The 20235-nt window shown below is 42.6% G+C and overlaps 1 protein-coding gene across 1 annotated transcript in view; it reads right to left on the bottom strand.

Moving 5' to 3' along the window:
- Nucleotides 1-20235, bottom strand: part of LOC124607262 (solute carrier family 22 member 7-like) — a 134297-nt gene that overhangs the window by 60152 nt on the left and 53910 nt on the right. Inside the window, exon 5 of the mRNA XM_047139536.1 lies at nucleotides 9251-9419. Within this exon, the coding sequence (XP_046995492.1) occupies nucleotides 9251-9419 (169 nt within the window). The remainder of the gene's footprint in view (nucleotides 1-9250; nucleotides 9420-20235) is intronic.

Raw genomic sequence — 20235 nt, 5'->3', positions numbered from 1 at the left:
ACCCCTCCAAGGTGCACAACGCCTTTCTTATAACGTCTGCCGCTGGAGTTTGTTGAGAAGCTCGGTAACGTTCTTGCTCCGACGAAAAGCGCCGCTCTTAGTTGGATCTTCTGTATCTGTTTTGTCAGTTCTTCCTCGGAAGGATCCCAGATAGATGAACAATACTCAAGAATCGGTTGAAAAAGCGCCTTGTGTGCCTCTGCATTCGTGGATGAGCTGTATGTCCTTAAGGTTCTTCCCATGAATCTCAGTCTGGCATCTGCTTTCCCTATTATTAGCTCTATGTGGTCATTCTACTTAAGGGCATTCTGAATAACTGCTCCTAGATATCTTGCGGCAGATGCTGTTTCCAGCAATTTGTCATCAATAGTGTAGTAATGCAGTAGTAGATTTCCTTTCCTATGTATGTGCTGTATGTTGCATTCATTTACGTTCTGTGTCAACTGCCAGAGCCTCCACCATTCATCAGTCCAGCACAGGTCGTTCTGCAAATCGATCTTGTCTTGTGCAGTTGCTATTTTCTTATAGACAACTGAGTCATCTCGGAAGTCTCAAAAAGCTTCCGGCGCTTTCTACTAGACTTTGTTATGTAAATAATTTAGATGTAAACATTAACGGTCCTATCAAATTTGCTTGAGGTATTCCGGAAATAAACTTTACATTTGTCCATTTTATTTAGTTAAGGCTGACTTGTTCAGTTCTATCTGCAAGGAACTCTTGAATCCAGTCGCAAATCTGGTCCGATAGTCGGTAATTATTTTTCACTAATCGACAATGCGGGACGGTGTCAAATGCGTTCCTTATGTCACGGCCTTGCTGCGCTGGTACTGTGAACGGCTGAAAGCAAGGGGAAACTACAGCCGTAATTTTTCCCAAGGGCATGCAGCTTTACTGTATGGATAAATGATGATGGCGTCCTCGTGGGTAAAGTATTCCGGAGGTTAAATAGTCCCCTAGTCGGATCTCCGGGCGGGGACTACTCAAGAGGACGTCGTTATCAGGAGAAAGAAAACTGGCGTCCTACGGATCGGAGCGTGGAATGTCAGATCCCTTAATCGGGCAGGTAGGTTAGAAAATTTAAAAAGGGAAATGGGTAGGTTAAAGTTAGATATAGTGGGAATTAGTGGAGTTCGGTGGCAGGAGGTTCAATGGTTCAAATGGCTCTGAGCACTATGGGACTCAACTGCTGAGGTCATTAGTCCCCTAGAACTTAGAACTAGTTAAACCTAACTAACCTAAGGACATCACAAACATCCATGCCCGAGGCAGGATTCGAACCTGCGACCGTAGCGGTCTTGCGGTTCCAGACTGCAGCGTCTTTAACTGCACGGCCACTTCGGCCGGCCCGTGGCAGGAGGAACAAGGCTTTTGGTCAGGTGAATACAGGGTTATAGATACAAAATCAAATAGGGGTGATGCAGGAGTAGGTTTAATAATGAATACAAAAATAGGAGTTCGGGTAAGCTACTACAAACAACGTAGGGAACGCATTATTGTGGTCAAGATAGAAACGAAGCCCATGCTTACGACAGTAGTACAAGTCTATATGCAAACTAGCTCTGCAGATGACGAAGAAATTGAAGAAATGCATGATGGGATAAAAGAAAGTGAAGGGATACGAAAATTTAATAGTCATGGGTGACTGGAATTCGACAGTAGGAAGAGAAGGAAACGTAGTAGGTGAATATGGATTGGGGGTAAGAAATGAAAGAGGAAGCCACCTGGTAGAATTTTGCACAGACCACAACTTAATCATAGCTAACCCTTGGTTCAAGAATCATAAAAGAAGGTTGTATACATGGAAGAAGCCTGGAGATACTGACAGGTTTCCGATAGATTATGTAATGGTAAGACATGGATTTAGGAACCAGGTTTTAAACTGCAAGACGTTTCCAGGGAGCAGATGTGGACTCTGACCACAATCAATTGGTTATGAACTGTAGATTAAAACTGAAGAAACTGCAAAAGTTTCATCGTCCTCAGCACTGAATATTTTTATGCTGAAGCAGATAGAGTTTGCATACCTAAGCAAATATATCTTCCTACGTTTCTTAACATTACTTGTAAATCACGTATAGTTGCCTTCCTCTACGGTAACTATTCGATACGTTCAGTGCTGTGTCCATTTCAGTGTTAAGTTTATTGTTAATCTTAATGTTACTATTCCTCACAGCTTTCATCCTTCTTTGGTTTAACGTCAGTCCGTAGGGATATGAGCTAATTAAACTATACATTCTAGCGAACAAGTCCTGCAATCACTTGCACTGAAGGCAGCAATGTCATCATCAAATCTGATCGATCATATCTCTTCACTCTGAATTTTCATCACGTTCCTCCACCCTCGTCTTATTTTCGTCATAGCTTTTCCGATGAACGGATTGCACAGTAGAGATCAAAGGCTGCATCCCTGTCTGATACAGCTTCTGATCCTACCCTTTTGTTCTTGGTCTTATATTCGTATTTTTCTCTTTATTTCTTGTACATACTGTATATTACACGTCTTTTGCTATAGCTTATATTTACTTCCGTAAGAATTGCGAACATTTTGCGCTATTTTACATTGTCGAACACGTTTTTGTAGGTCGACAAATCCTATGAACCTTCCTGGCAGATTAAAACTCTGTGCCGGACCGAGACTCGAACTCGGGACCTTTGCCTTCCGCGAGCAAGTGCTCTACCAACTGAGCTACCCAAGCACGACTCACGACGCGTCCTCACAGCTTCAGTTCTGCCAGTATCTCATCTCCTACCTTCCAAGCTTGACAGAAACTCTACTCCGAACCTGCAGAACTATCACACCTGGATGAAAGGATATTACGGAGACATGGCTTAGCCACAGCCTGGGGGTCGTTTCCAGAATGAGATTTTCACTATTCAGTGGAATGTGCGCCGATATGAAACTTCTTGGCAGATTAAAACTGTGTGCCGGACTGAGACTCGAACTCGGGACCTTTGCCTTTCGCGGACAAGTGCTCTACTGTGAGGATGGGTCGTGAATCGTGCTTGGGTAGTTCAGTTGGCAGAACACTTGCCCACGAAAAGCAAAGGTACCGAGTTCGAGTCTCGGTTCGGCACACGGTTTTAATCTCCCAGGAAGTTTCACATCGGCGCACACTCCGCTTCAGAGTGAAAATCTCACTCTGAATCGTATGAAGTTTTCTTGATTTTTCTTGCCTCCTATATCAACTGCGATGTCAGAATTGCTTCTCTGATGCCTTGAGCTTTGCTGAAGCGATGTTAATCGTCACATCGTCAAACAGATATTCAATTTTCTTTTCCTGTTGTCTGTGTGTTATTCCTGTCAGCAACTTGGATGTGTGAGCTGTTCATTGTGGGATAGTTATTGCAAATATCTGCCTTTGCTGTCTTCGGGATTATTTAGATATGAGTTTTGTGATGGTGTAATGGTATGCCTCCAGTCTCGTAGACTCTACAGTCAAATTTCAATAGTCGTTTGATTCCCCGATCCGCCAACGACGTTAGAAACTCCGAAGGAGTATTATCTGTGCCTCCTGTCTCATTCGATCGCAAGTTTTCCAAAGCTCTACTATTAAACATTGATTATTTTATTGTATCGCCTATGTAGTTCACGTCGACTGCCACTTCTTCTTCTGGCACACCGTCAGATAGTTCTTCCCTCTCCTAAAAGCAATCAACACATTGTTTTCGCCTACCTGCTTTCTCATCTGCATTTAACAGTGAAATTCTGCTTACAATCTTAATGTTGTCACCTTACCTTTAATTTTGTAATAGCTGGCAACAACCTACCCATAAATAATGACGAAAGACGTAATGAAAGACTTGCAATTCAACCCAGTCGCAACGATATTTTGTGCGAGGTCATTCGGGAAAGCCTTGTCACACAGTCATTTGGAATTCCCACGTAGATGTAGATACTGATGTAGAAGCAGGCGGAGCAGGAATCTGTGTTCCTTTAAGTGTCTTAAAAACACTAATTAGTGTCAATGCTTATGCTTACTGTCCGTAGTGTTTGGTATTAGGTACATCGTGAGTATGATGAGAAATATACATGGTAAAATCTGGATTACTCACATGCCTCTCAGGGTCTGTGTTAACGTGGTTGCACATTTAGGCTACATATTATACGTTTTTGTTACGAAGAAATAAAATAAAATTGAAGTTCGGTAAGATATGAATGTAGCAGCTAGCAATAACAAATATGTGTTGCAGAAGAAAATGTTAACATTAAGGTCACATTAGGATTCGGGACGTCGAACGAAGGTAACATTTGCCGGAAACGATTGGTCGGATATGCGTTATTATGAGAGGCAGTCAGTGACAAATACTGGATATAGTTCTTTAAGTTAAATTTTTACCCCTAATAACGCTTTACGTCGTTTTAATAAAATAATCGTATTATTCTGGATAATGCAGAAGTAGGTTTAATAATGAATAAAAAAATAGGAGTGCGGGTAAACTACTACCGACAGCATAGTGAGCGGATTATTGTGGCCAAGATAGACACGAAGCCCATGCCTACTACAGTAGTACAAGTTTATATGCCAACTAGCTCTGCAGATGATGAAGAAATTGATGAAATGTATGATGATATAAAAGCAATTGTTCAGGTAGTGAAGGGAGACGAAAATGTAATAGTTTTGGGTGACTGGAATTCGAGAGTAGGAAAAGGGAGAGAAGGAAATATAGTGGGTGAATATGGATTGGGGGAGAGAAATGAAAGAGGAAGCCGTCTGGTAGAATTTTCCACAGAGCATAACTTAATCATAGCTAACACATGGTTCAAGAATCATAAAAGAAGTTTGTACACGTGGAAGAATCCTGGAGATACTAGAAGGTATCAGATAGATTATATAATGGTAAGACAGAGATTTAGGAGCCAGGTTTTAAATTGTAAGACATTTCCAGGGGCAGATGTGGACTCTGATCACAATCTATTGGTTATGAACTGTAGATTAAAACTGAAGAATCTGCAAAAAGGTGGGAATTTAAGGATATGGGACCTGGATAAACTGACTAAACCAGAGGTTGTACAGAGTTTCAGGGAGAGCATAAGGGAACAATTGACAGGAATGGGGGAAAGAAATACAGTAGAAGAATAATGGGTAGCTCTGAGGGATGAAGTAGTGAAGGCAGCAGAGGATTAGGTAGGTAAAAAGACGAGGGCTAGTAGAAATCCTTAGGTGACAGAAGAAAAATTGAATTTAATTGATGAAAGGAGAAAATATAAAAATGCAGTAAATGAAGCAGGTAAAAAGAAATACAAACGTCTCAAAAATGAGATCGACAGGAATTGCAAAATGGCTAAGCAGGGATGGCTAGAGGACAAATGTAAGGATGTAGAGGCTTATCTCACTAGGGTTAAGATAGATGCTGCTTACAGGAAAATTAAAGAGACCTTTGGAGCAAAGAGGACCACTTGTACGAATATCAAGAGCTGAGATGGAATCCCAGTTCTAAGCAAAGAAGGGAAAGCAGAAAGGTGGAAGGAGTATATAGAGGGCGATGTACTTGAGGACAATATTATGGAAATGGAAAAGGATGTAGATAAAGATGAAATGATGTAGATGAAATGGGAGATACGATACTGCGTGAAGAGTTTGACAGAGCACTGAAAGACCTGAGTCGAAACAAGGCCCCGGGAGTAGACAACATTCCATTGGAACTACTGACGGCCTTGGGAGAGCCAGTCCTGACAAAACTCTACCATCTGGTGAGCAAGATGTATGAGACAGGTAAAATACCCTCAAACTTCAAGAAGAATATAATAATTCCAATCCCAAAGAAAGCAGGTTTTGACAGTTGTGAAAATTACCGAACTATCAGTTTAATAAGTCACAGCTGCAAAATACTAACGTGAATTCTTTACAGACGAATGGAAAAACTGGTAGAAGCCGACCTCGGCGAAGATCAGTTTCGATTTCGCAGAAATGTTGGAACACGTGAGGCAATACTGACCCTAAGACTTATCTTAGAAAATAGATTAAGGAAAGGCAAACCTACATTTGTAGACTTAGAGAAAGCTTTTGACAATGTTGACTGGAATACTCTCAAATTCTAAAGGTGGCAGGGGTAAAATACAGGGAGCGAAAGGCTATTTACAATTTGTACAGAAACCAGATGGCAGTTATAAGAGTCGAGGGGCATGAAAGGGAAGCAGCGGTTGGGAAGGGAGTGAGACAGGGTTGTAGCCTGTCCCCGATGTTATTCAATCTGCATATTGAGCAAGCAGTAAAGGAAACGAAAGAAAAATTCGGAGTTGGTATTAAAGTCCATGGAGAAGAAATAAAAACGTTGAGGTTCGCCGATCACATTGTAATTCTGTCAGAGACAGCAAAGGACTTGGAAGAGCAGTTGAACGGAATGGACAGTGTCTTGAAAGGAGGATATAAGATGAACATCAATAAAAGCAAAACGAGGATAATGGAATGTAGTCGAATTAAATCGGGTGATGCTGAGGGATTTTGATTAGGAAATGAGACACTTAAAGTAGTAAAGGAGTTTTGCTATTTAGGGAGCAAAATAACTTATGATGGTCGAAGTAGAAAGGATATAAAATGTAGACTGGCAATGGGAAGGAAAGCGTTTCTGAAGAAGAGAAATTTGTTAACATCGAGTATAGATTTAAGTGTCAGGAAGTCGTTTCTGAACGTATTTGTATGAAGTGTAGCGATGTATGGAAGTGAAACATGGACGATAAATAGTTTGGACAAAAAGAGAATAAAAGCTTTCGAAATGTGGTGCTACAGAAGAATGCTGAAGATTAGATGGGTAGATCACGTAACTAATGAGGAGGCATTGAATAGAATTGGGGAGAAGAGGAGTTTGTGGTACAACTTCACAAGAAGAAGGGACCGGTTGGTAGGAGATGTTCTGAGGCATCAAGGGATCACAAATTTAGCATTTGAGGGCAGCGTGGAGGGTAAAAATCGTAGAGGGAGACCAAGAGATGAATACACTAGCAGATTCAGAAGGATGTAGGTTGCAGTAAGTACTGGGGGATGAAGAAGCTTGCACAGGATAGAGTAGCATGGAGAGCTACATCAAACCAGTCTCAGGACTGAAGACAACAACAACAACAACAACAACATCATTCTGGAAACATAATCGTATAGCTAGATACATCTCTGACAGACGAGAAGATGCCAGCAATTGTAAACATACAGACCAAGAGTGGTTTATCGAACAGAAGCACCGTTCGCCATAAAAGTTCTGTGACTAAATTTATTCCTGGCGTACAAGCCACGTCGGCACACATGGGCTGCTTGATCTAACAACTGCAAACAACAGATGTGCATTCGACCAGTCAGTTCTGAGGAGACAATGGTAAGTAGTGGGTGTGCGGCAGTAGTGTCAGAGTTGTTGTGTCCCAAATCGCGATGGAGCAACATGTCTGAATCGTTTGTCCAGCACTCCTTGACACCAGAACAAAAAAAGCGTGCCGTGGACTCTTGCCAAGACTTAATTTAAATGCAAAACGTCGACAGTTCTTTTCTGAAAGAGAAATATCACCGGTGACTAGTCTTGGTATCATCAGTAATAATCTACCACAACATGAAATATGTACGGAAAGTCACACGAACGGCCCAGCCTTTGATGTCATGATCGACATTCAAACCAACGTGATGCTAGACTTGTACAGTATTCCAGAGAAGGAGTTTCACATGGTTGGATAGACGTTCTGTGGGTTGTATTCACACGAGGAGAGACTATGTAGGAACCTGAAGCAGTAAAACCACCATCTTAACTTATTTCTGGTCTTTATTAATTCAGCCTAGAAACTTAGACTGAAGAGGTGCAGTGGGTTCCCTGGTTACCCTGTTCATGTTACTCTTTATCGAACGATACTTCAGTGATGCAGAAATTACTCTTTTCTACACACTGTATGCACTTTGTCACAAGTTTCTACATAATAAGACTCAATGGAAATGCCATTATGGTAAACACATAATTTACATTTTCGTTACGGTCGAAAAGCTGTGGCATCATAAAAGGATAGTACAATTTGAAGTTAAAATACTACGATAGCAATATACACGTATACACTTATTTTATTTTCAATAAACGTTTTTCTATCAGTACGATCGGAAGTAAATTAATGCATACTCTATAATTTTGGAACAATGTTGTGAACTTACAGTTGGTGAAAATAGATTGATTTACTTTGCATATAGCTTGACGTTGTTCCACATTGTATGTTATTGCGTAAGACTGCTGCCACCTGTTAGTACACTGTAGTGTTGCGCAGTTCTTTTGACAACTTTCCAGCAGTGCCGAGCCGGTTATCACCATGCACACATCTGACAGCAGTGCATGTGGTCTATCTGATGTATTTGACACCTCTGTGTCTTGCTGATGCAACTACGGCTTTTATTTCATTATACTTAGTGTTACACGGGAGTGTCTTTTCTGTGAGGTATACGTTACTGTAGCCTAAGACGACGGAGTCTCCTTAAACGTTTTTAGCGCTTATATTTAAGTAATATTTTTATTTTCACAGTTTACGTCCATGTTTTCAACGGCCAGATGGCACTGTGCCACAAGTAGGGGCTTTATAATTCACGTATCCGATGATATGTAAAACTGAGTTAACGTTTACTCTAAATTACGTATGACAATCACAAAACCTGTAACGTATTTAAAACACTTAAAGATCTGGAGATGGCAGTATAACTTTGTAGCAGCTAGTAATCAGGAAATGTGCCAACAGCAATAAAACAATTATTTTGCTTTTATACAGAGATCGCTCTCCTTCTGAAATGCCAAGTAATTACAGACCTCTTTATCTAAAATACAGCCAGATATTAACGTTTTATTTGAACGTATATATTGAGAATTATGTGCTATTACATTCCAGATTCTGAAATCAAGAGTATGGACTCTATTGGTTTGATACCTACGAAAACATAGTGATGTATCAATAGCTAACTTGAACAGACTTTTAAATAAGATCAGAATGTTACGAAAGATGAAAATTACTGTGGTCCCTGTGGACATTTATTTCTCGATTATCTAAAACTGAAACAAAACAAAATATTTGGTTGTTAAACGACTAAGTATATTTTTTACGGTAACTAGAAGATAAGGTACAGTTTTCAGAATAAATTCTACCTCATTCATAACAACAAATCTATCTGGAAACAATTTATTACTGAAACCAATTTTTCATTTGTACTTTTCTGGTGAACATTCAGTGAAACAGTATCTCAAGGTGTGTTTTTTGTTATTCACTATATGTACACTCAACTGTTTGGATATATGATGTACTTACTTTTGAAGCAATAGTGGAATGAAACATGGTACAGCGGCAATCAGTGTAAAATACACCCAGTTTCTGACAAACCAAGCTACCAAAGCCATGGCAATTACACCAAGGCAGTAAGAAAAGAAGCCCAAAAAGTTGACAGATGAACGGTGTTTGATACTGGCCAATTCCACTCCTGGAAATAAAATAATTGTTTGAAATTTTACGCGTAATATATTTGTATATTTGCTACGTCCCATGTCTAGTTCTTCCATTGATCATGCGAAAAACATTATTACACGAAACGCAGATGACATATGAAGTAAAATAAAATTCCTGGAAGTAATGTTACCTTATTGTAGAATTTTTTCTCATAACCTCACTCTCAGATTACCATTAAACTATTTTTGATGGCTGCATTTTCTCTTGCGTCATAAACACAAACAGACTACAGATCAGAAAAGAAGACAATTATGAAGCTATTATAAGCTTGCGTTGTATTTATAAGTTTGTATTTAAAATGTGTTTTTCAGCTTAATGCTGTGATAGAGCAAGTGTTTCTTTTTTCAGTTTTCTTCAGTTGGTCGCCACGAATTCTTCTTGTGTCCAACTTCTTCATCTCTTCATCTGAGTGCCACTTACACGATAAGTAAGCTATTTTTGGTTATATTTCAGTTTCTGTTTTGCAGTATAAACTTCACACTCTACAGCTTCCTACAGTACAATGAAAGTTATTCGACGTTGTAAAGCATGTCCTATCACCCTGTCCCTTTTTCTAGTCAGGGTTGCTAGAGGTCTGCAAACAGCCAGTTTTTTTCGCTAATAATCGCTGGAGTCCACCGCGCTTGGGCATGGCTTGTACGAGTGCTAACACTCGAAGCGGACAGGCTGTCGGCTAGCGACCTGAGTGCTGCTGTCACTCTTTCGACGACCCTAAATAAATGTCTACAGATATCACAAAAACTAAGATATTACTGCCGTATTACAATATTATTCTAGCTCATCAGAAACTGAAATTTCATCAGAAATCTGACTTGCGTATTTAACGTCTCATCTCTGTCAGATACAGAATTTTCAGTAATCGAAAGAGCAGCTGCAGAAATGTACACTACTGGCCATTAAAACTGCTACACCAAGAAGAAATGCAGATGATAAACGGGTATACATTGGACAAATATATTATACTACAACTGACACGTGATTACATTTTCACGCAATTTGGGTGTATAGATCGTGACAAATCAGTACCCAGAAGAACCACCTCTGGCCGTAATGACGGCCTTGATACACCTGGCCATTGAGTCAGACAGAGATTGGATAGCATGTACAGGTACAGCTGCCCATGCAGCTTCAACACGATACCACAGTTCATCAAGAGGGGTGACTGGCGTATTGTGACGAGCCAGTTGCTCGGCACCATTGACCAGACGTTTTCAAATGGTTAGAGATCTGGAGAATGTGCTGGCCAGGGCAGCAGTCGAACATTTTCTGTATCCAGAAAGGCCCGTACAGGACCTGCAACATGCGGTCGTGCATTATCCTGCTGAAATGTAGGGTTTCGCGGGGATCTAATGAAAGGCAGTGCCACGGGTCGTAACACATCTGAAATGTAACGTCCACTGTTCGAAGTGCCGTCAATGCGAACAAGAGGCGACCGAGACGTGTAACCAATGGCACCCCATACCATCACGCTGGGTGATACGCCAGTATAGAGATGACGAATACACGCTTCAAATGGGCGTTCACCGCGTTGTCGCCAAACACAGATGCGACCATCATGATGCTGTAAACAGAACCTGGATTCATCCGAAAAAATGACGTTTTGCCATTCGCGCACCCAGGTTGGTCGTTGAGTACACCATCGCCGGCGCTCCTGTCTGTGATGCAGCGTCAAGGGTAACCGCAGCCACGGTCTCCGAGCTGATAGTCCATGCTGCTGCAAACGTCGTCTAACTGTTCGTGCAGATGGTTGTTGTCTTGCAAACATCCCCATCTGTTGACTCAGGGATCGAGACGTGGCTGCACTATCCGTTACAGCCATGCGGATAAGATGCTTGTCATCTCGACTGCTAGTGATACGAGGCCGTTGGGATCCAGCACGGCGTTCCGTATTACCCTCCTGAACCCACCGATTCCATATTCTGCTAACAGTTATTGGATCAAAGTCGGAAACGTGATGGTACACATTTCTCCTCCTTACACTAGGCATCACAACAACATTTCACCAGGTAGCGCCGGTCAACTGGTGTTTGTGTATGAGAAATCAGTTGGAAACTTTCCTCATGTCAGTACGTTGTAGGTGTCGCTTGTGTGAATTCTCTGAACAGCTAATCATTTGCATATCACAGCATCTTTTTCCTGTCGGTTGGATTTCGCGTCTGTAGCACGTCATCTTCGTGGTGTAGCAATTTTAATGGCCAGTAGTGTAACTGTTCTGTGAAACGTCCGAATTTCGACTCTCTCCTCGATGAGACAGAGACAGTGCTCCTGCGGCGCCCGTAGTATCTACACTGACGATTTGCAGTTAAGTACCATTTTCATTTGCTGGACAAGCAGAGTGTGTTAAATAAGAAAACTAGCTCTACAGAAACTGTACGTTCCTCTGTATATTCGGGCCCTGTATTACAATGAGTTTTCAGTTTGTGCACACATAAAAAAATAACTGAACTGTTGGATATGTCTCGTCTCGCCTTCCAGCATTCCTACTGCATCTTGGAATGGTTCTAAAAAGGCGCGAGTTCTTTTACAGTGTTGTTGTCGCGACCAGTAAGTTCTTCTTAGACGCCTATCTCCAGAAGCATTTCCACACTTTAATTCTGCTGTCTAACTACAGACTGCAGCATATCAAACAAGCTGTTTCACCTTCGTTTCTTGCTTAAAACTTGTCTGTACTGAATTTACGTCTCCAGTTTTCTTAATGATACGGACAGTCCTCTTTGGCAGCATAAGTCGTGAAATAAATCATTGCAACCACATATATTGAATAATCATCATCGAAAATGTGGTTCAGGAGTGTGTTCAAAACACATGTAGTCCATGCATAATGCTGAAAGGCTTCAGTGCCTTGTATATATCACCGCCTCGGTCAGTGAAAAGTGAAGTCTTATTAAAATGCTGGGGATTTACTCGTAACAGTTTGGATAATGTTTCATCAACGTAGACCTCACTAAATTACCTGGAGTTTTCTCTTCTCGGAAAAGAGAGTTGTAACCAATATCATATTTTTCAGTGCCTAATCTTGATAAACAAACTGTGTAGCAGTAAATATGTTATACATTTTCCTATATGTATCGGTCATATATCCGTTGTACATTCATACACGAGGGCTATCCAGAAAGTAAGTTCCGATCGTCCGCGAAATGGGCACTACTGTAAAAATCAAAAATGTGTTATGTGCAACAGCTAGACACAACTCCCAGCTAAGTATCTAAATAATCACCTCTCCGACTTCGACATTTGTCGTGGCGTTGTACCAATTTTCAATACCCTTGTAATAGAAGGCAGCCGCCAGTGCTTTCCGTTAATTCTCTACGCAGATCTACAGCTCGTTATCTGTGCCAAAATGTTGTCTTCATAGTCAGCGGTTCGTGCAAGCAAAGATGAAACTCTGGGGGTCAATTGCGGTCTGCATTGTGGGTGATCAAACACTTCCCACTGAAAATGCTGTAGGAGGATCTTCGTTGCCCATGCAGAGTGCAGCTGAGAATTGTCATGAAGAAGGAACGGCGTGGCAGTTGTGTTACGTGGGCTGCATAGCTTCAGGCGAAATTTCTTAGCAGGCCCTCGTACTTGGTGGGAGACACTATTTTCTGGGTACATTTACGTGCTCCTTGTGCGCTCAGAACTGAAAAGAGCGATGTGACGTGATCGTCGGGCGTTCTACTGACACTGCCCAACACATCGGTGCAAAGATACATCGGATTTTTGCAGTGGTTTACATTTCGCGACCGGTCGGAACTCACTCTCTAGATTGCCCTCGTACATGGACGGGTATGTCATGGATAACGCTGGGCATCATACGCTGCCATAACTATATCATCTGGTCGTCTTTCACTGTTCTGTAGTAAAATGAAGCAAAGTATTGCTATGTCTACTGTACTAATTCTGAACCGACATTTACAAGCTCCTAACATAAAGTGCATGCTACAGCCAATATTAATCTAAATGGACGAATATATCTGGCAGAAATTTCTGCTTTTTTAATTACCTTAGCTTTCAAAGAAACTGGTAATGCTTCAGAATTTACACTTTGATGTGTCATGCGGACGTGTGTCTTTGGATGTGTAAGGAGAACAGAGCGCTTGCCCCATTGTATGTAGCGAACATTCAGATCAGTTGCTAACGAAAATCTCTCCGAAACATTGTTACGACCATCGTATTTGGCACTCAGGATTTATTTTTTCGAGTCAAGTTTCGCTGTCGTACCATTCCTCATCTCACGCGCCGTGATCGTAGAATGGGGGACTGAGCGGCGCTTGGGCACCTCGAACGAGACATTAAGCGAAATCCTGGTCCGGTACACATTTTAGTTCGTCGCCGCTAATTCCGATTAATATCCCGCTGCAGCTGATAGCAGTGATACTTCATACAGTTTTCAGAGCTGTAGGATCTGCATCGTACCTGTCCTTACGAAGGAACAGACACTAAGTATTCAACTAACTCAAACGAGCTTCAAGTATGTCGAGTGCACTTACTTCCCCAATCCAAAGTGGCTGTGTCGACATCTGCCGGACTTACGCGGTACTACCTACACAGAGAATTCGAGCGAGCATAAACATTAGATGCAGACTTCTAGTGTTATCCATAAGTTTCTTTCCTCATGAAGGAAGCACCAAATCTCAAAATATTTGATTCACTTCTTTTCTGGTTTTCCATAATTCACCATCACACAATGCAATGCTCCAAACGCAAGAAATCAGGGCGTAGAATATCGTCGATGATGTACCGCTGTGCTTTAACGTATGCCAGTCCTGCCTGGATATCTGCCGCTCCCCCCCCTCAAATTCTAGAAGGCCATGCAGATCCTCGAGCGCCATGCACTCCACCTCGCCTTCCCTATACGCCTCCTGTCCCCCACGCAGATCCTCTACTACCTCATACCTTTCCCTCATCTGCTCCTTTTCCTCTAACATATCCACATCCTCAACACCTCCTGCAGCTTTGATTCCCCTCATCGCCTGGTTGCTCCTCTCCTTTCCACCCCAGTCCTCTGCCGCGCCTTCACCGTTGTGTCCTCCCTACCCTCCACCTCCACACCCTTCTTCTCCTATCCAATGGTGGCTTCCCTCGACTCCCGTTCTTGGATGATGCCCTCTCTCCCTCCATTTATCCCTCCTATCAACTCTGATCCTCACCTCCCCCTCCCTTCCTCTGTTCTTTTCCTGGGCCCCCTCCCCCCCTTCCATCCTGTTTTTTTCCTTGCCTACCCACTCTCTACTTCCCTTCTCTCCCTCAAGTCCTTTTTGCTCTCCCCTCCACTGCCTTTCCCACTCCTTCTCGCGTCCGCGCCCCCCCTTTTCTATGTCCCCTCCCTGTGTCGGGTCCCCCCTTTTTTCCTTTCCTCTCCTTCCCCCCTTTTTCCCCCTCATTGGTCCACGTCCTATCCCCCCCCTCCGCCCCCAATCTGTCGCCACATCGCCTGTATAGCGCTGTTTTAAGTGAGTGTTCAGTGTTGTGCGTCCCCTGTCAGTGTTGCGAACAGCCACCATACTGTCTCTAGTTGTGTTTTTTTTTTATCTCATGTGAACAGAAACCAGACTGTCACTGTGTTTTTTAAATTGTTCATGTCTATTTACTACGTGTTTTAATCAGCATCGCCGACCGTTTTGTTTTCATATTTTCTTCGTATCTTTTTTCCATGTTTCAGTTTTTAACAGTCACCTTTTAATCGCCTGCTTTTGTTTGTTTTTCATATCTCCTGATTCTTTTTTTTAACTTTTCTGTAGGCTGCAGATCGGCGTATTGTGCTGCTGCCAGCCCACCCCACCTCTGAGGGGTATCGAAATCCAACAAAGAAAAAAAAAAAAGTGCTGTAACATTGCGGCTGGTGAAACCGAAGGGGTTCTGTTAGGAAATGAAATTGCACCACAGACCAGCACTCATCGTACGATAGGCGACAGTCAGGTTAGTATCCTAAAACTGTGCAGGTCCTCTCCAAACACATCTTCACAAGTGTGTGTGGTGGGTGTATTTGGGGGAAGAGACCAAACAGCAAGGTCATCGGTCTCATCGGATTAGGGAAGGATTGGGAAGGAAGTCGGCCTTATCCTGTTAAAGGAACCATCCCGGAATTTGCCTGAAGTGATTTAGGGAAATCACTTCAAACCTAAATCAGGATGGCCGGACGTGGGATTGAACCGACGTCCTCCCGAATGCGAGTCCAGTGTGCTAACCACCATCTTCGCAAGTGATCGGGGCTCAGCTCAAAGCGGAACTCATCAATGGAGAATATTCTATTGCAGTTTCACCAGTTGCTTTTTATATCGATGATAACGATTAATCCGGGGCTCTGAGTGTTTCTCTGTCGGTTGCTCGGTCCTCAAGTTCTGTTGCCTCTCTATGTCGGTCGCTTCCTTCATGACTACGTGTTCGGCCTTGGTTCACCAGTTCCTGTGAACATCATTATGCAGTGGCATCACTCCTGTTCAAATGTAGAGCAACACGCCGATTACCCCAGCCAGCTTCTTTGAGCCCAATGATCCGTCCTCTCTCAAATGTCAAATGCTTACATCCGCCTTCACTGTTCAAGCGTCAGTCTGTGAGGTATAGTTACTGTCCAGTTGAGTACACGGAACGAAATTTGCAAAGACTTTTTGGCCCTGATTACTGTAATTTCCAGCTATGTGGAGAAATGGCAGTGACACACATTCATCCAGCGACCGCCAAAGTTTACAGTTCTGCATTTTCCATCGATACTTGAATGAAAATCAATTTGTGACCCATTTCCATAACTACTTTTTTTATTTTAGTGTGTTATTATTACTATTACTGTTATTAGTACTAATAATATTATTATTAGAAGTCCGGATGCGTTAGAGCAGATAGAGTATGCGAAATATACATTATACATCGTAAATTCGCGCTCCGTTCATTTTTTAAAATGGCTCTGAGCACTATGGGAGGAACGTGCCGAGTAAATTTTGCTAAGCATTCTCTCTGGATTCGCATTCGGGAGGACGACGGTTCAATCCCGCGTCCGACCATCCTGATTTAGGTTTTCCGTGATTTCCCTAAATCGCTCTAGGCAAATGCTGGATGGTTCCTTTGAAAGGGCACGGCCGAGTTCCTTCCCCGTCCTTCCCTAATCCGATGAGACCGATGACCTCGCTGTCTGGTCTCCTCCCGCAAACAACCCAAACCCCATTCTCTCTTGAGTGTTGGAGTCGGTCGTCCGTCACGCAGCACCTGCCTACGTCTTCGGCGGTGGCAGGTTGCTGCGGGGCAGTAAGTGACCCTCTCTCTATCTGTACGCTGTGTGTGCAGGGAGGTGGGAGGGTATTGCTTATGTTGTTTCATGTGGAGCTGCTGTTGGCCGCATTTGGTACAGACTCCATCGTACTCAGAAGCGAAGAGGCAGCTGTGGCAGTATCAAACACAGAAGCGCTATAGAACGACCGGTTCAGCAGAGACAGGCACGACTACTGTTACACTAGTGTTCTGCTGTACAACAGGAATACACTGCACATGGTACGAAAGCTATATTTTCTTCAGGTTACCTTCCCTTAGGAACGTGGGTGCACTCATCGACTGTGATGTGTACTAGAACATGCGTTGATACTATGAAATGGTGCATTGATAGTACCTGGCTACTAGCTGAAATCTAGATTTGCCGAATAAAAACATGCAAGAAAAGGACGACTCATTTCTGTGCACTATCATTTGAAAGCTGCATTTTCTGTTTGCTTTTAAATGCATAACGTGCCTATTCTTATCTCAGTGTTCGTCGCATCTTTGGTGAGTGCACAAGTGGCACAAGTAGATGATTAGCAATGTAGGTCCAATCAGATCTGCATTTTGGCGGCACGGTGTGATAGGCGATGTGATACTCTTTGGTGCTCCAGAAAGTGGGGGGGGGGGGGGGGGGGGGGGAGGAAGGGGGATTCTACAGGGTGAAATGTTTGTTTAAAAACGGATGTTGCAATTATTCATGTACTATCCCAACAGTGGCGGCAAAATGCTACCCCAAAATGTTGAGCATTATGAGGAACGCAGCGGCGTCTGCGGCCGTGGTGTGCTGGAAGTGTGGGCTATGTGATAGGCTTGTACGATGCATCGTGTTGGCTTCGCAAGTGTGATATATTAGTGATGTATACACTCTTCTCAGTAGAAGCGTTCCCTCGTTATTTTTACAAGCCCAGTATGTTCTTATAGTGTTAATGGACTTGATAGCGATGACACACACACTATTAGTGTGGAAGAATAAGCACGTTTAGGCCGGCCGGAGTGGCCGAGCGGTTCTAGGCGCTACAGTCTGGAACCGCGCCACTGCAACGGTCGCAGGTTCGAATCCTGTCTCGGGCATAGATGTGTGTGATGTCCTTAGGTTAGTTAGGTTTAAGTAGTTCTAAGTTCTAGGGGACTGATGACCTCAGAAGTTAAGTCACATAGTGTTCAGAGCCATTTGAACCAAAGCACGTTTATGTGATACGTAGAGCTGGCGTGTATTTGTTCTTAAATAAGAAACTGTTTAGTGATGAAGATCAATGTAATTGATCCATATTTTTACTTGTGTGTCCTCAAAATAAGTGGCTATATGTGAAGTACACGGAAAAAATCGGTAAAATCGCAAATAGCAATGGTGTGCTTACAAATGGTAAATAGCAGGAATTTACTTATTACTAAATAATGCATTGCGAAAATTTTAAATGTTCACAGTCCAGTATTTATGTGTGTACTGTTGAAAAATCTGTAACATCACCACCAAGACCGTATTTACGCGCGTCTTCTTAAAAATAATCGGTAAAATGTCACCAAAACCCAGTTCACGTGTATCTTCTTAAAAAGTGGCGAAAAATCTGTAGTATAGCAGTGACACCCGTATTTGTGTACGTATTCTTTAAAAAATCGGTAAAATAACAACGACACTGTAAACAGCATCATATGTTGCAGAAAATAACTTCGGACGCAATACCTTCCCAGAAATTGCGTAAAAGAAGCCGACACCATTGGGTGCAATACTATGTTGAACATATGCGAATATTACGTGAATTTACTTATGCTGCTGCTGCTGTTGCTCGATCGAGATACAGACTACGAATGCCAAGTCCCCTCTCAGGATGCTGAGGACTTTGAGGGGGGCGGTCGTTAGGAGCGGGTGGCGTACACGAGTGTACTGCATCACTAGGATACAGAAGACGCCATTTTGGGTCAGAAATAACCTTCTTTATGACGACAGTTTTCACTTTAGGCTGCAAGCATTTGACCATTAAGTAATACCTGGGTCAACATGAACTTGTGTTACTCGGCCACCATCTCGTCCTTTTGGTTCAAATGGCTCTGAGCACTATGGGACTCAACATCTGAGGTCATCAGTCCCCTAGAACTTAGAACTACTTAAACCTAACTAACCTAAGGACATCACACACATCCATGCCCGAGGCAGGATTCGAACCTGCGAGCGTAGCGGTCACGCGGTTCCAAACTGAAGTGTCTAGAACCGCACGGCTACACCGGCCGGCCATTTCGACCTTTTGTTTTTCTTATTTTTTTCTTTCCTTTTTTATGGACCATCAATGAAACTATAAAGACAGTTACAGCCCGTTACATACGGTCTAAATGTACAAAACGAAGGCCCAAGTGAGCGCTTAGTTTAGCTACACTAAGGCAATGGCCGATTTATTTACGTTAGAAGGACACTGGAACCTTACCATTGAACCCGCCTTGTCCCACGACCCATACGAATGCTAATAGGGACATTGCGATGTCTGACAACAGGAATACGTTATGAAGATTTAGAAATTTCGACATCAATGTCTAAACAAGCACTGAGCGAAATATTTCCTGACACATGCGAATTGTTTTAAGTTATCCTGATGACGAATATCATGAAAACAAATGAAGAATCTCAGCTGTGTAACACGTTAATTGTACAAGTTACAGACAATATTTTCTTAGTTTTCAGTATGTTTTGACCTTCATACACCCTAATAAATTATAGGTGTGGTCAGTGAGGTCTCTTTTACTTCATTTCTGAGAATATGGGGATTTACATTTCCGTTCTTGACGCGAACCAGCAAACTTTTATAAACTTTTGCACCGGAATATAGAACTCCATGCCGAACTCCAGATGGGCTTCGCAGTGTTCATGAAAAGTTTTAATATTGTGGTAATGACGTGAATAGTTTACGCCTGTACTCACTCTTGTTGTGGACTACATATTCCTTTAGGCAGTACACACAGGCTGTACCAGAATTAATGGCGAACACTCACTCAGCTGAAAGTACACTGTACCAGAAGCCACAAAGTATCAGTAAACTGAGGTCCACAGACGAACCGTTTGCGAGATAACGGCGACTTTGTGATTTCATCCAGCACCAACTTGATTCTGTGTAAACGTCATCCCAGTTACGAAAAGGTAACAATACTGTACAATATTTTAAAAAGTTGTTACAGATACTTTGGTAGAAGTGCAGGTGCTTTGGACACAATAACAGCGACGTGTCTGCTCGTAGTTAAAGGAGAGAATCAAAGTGTCATCTTTGTACCCGGATGGAGGCCTGTGTCCGTCGCCGCAATTCAACCGAGTTTCGAATCCTGCCTGCATCATTTTGAAATTCTTGACAAGCACTAAGTTTCTGTTCCAATTCTTCAACCATGTTAAACAGAGTAGCGCATGCTATGCCTTTAGGTTAGCCCCAAAACACAGACTGTCATGGATGATGGTGATGATGATGATTATGATGATGATGTTTCGTTTGTGGGGCACTCAACTGCGTGGTTATCAGCGCCCGTACAAATTCCCAACCTTTGCTCAGTCCAGTCTCGCCACTTTCATGAATGGTGATGAAATGATG

This window comes from Schistocerca americana, chromosome 3 (genome assembly GCF_021461395.2).
Source record: "Schistocerca americana isolate TAMUIC-IGC-003095 chromosome 3, iqSchAmer2.1, whole genome shotgun sequence".
NCBI classification, from domain to species: Eukaryota; Metazoa; Arthropoda; class Insecta; order Orthoptera; family Acrididae; genus Schistocerca; species Schistocerca americana.
Note: the sequence above shows the minus strand (reverse complement) of the source record. Positions and strands in the feature narration are given on the sequence as shown.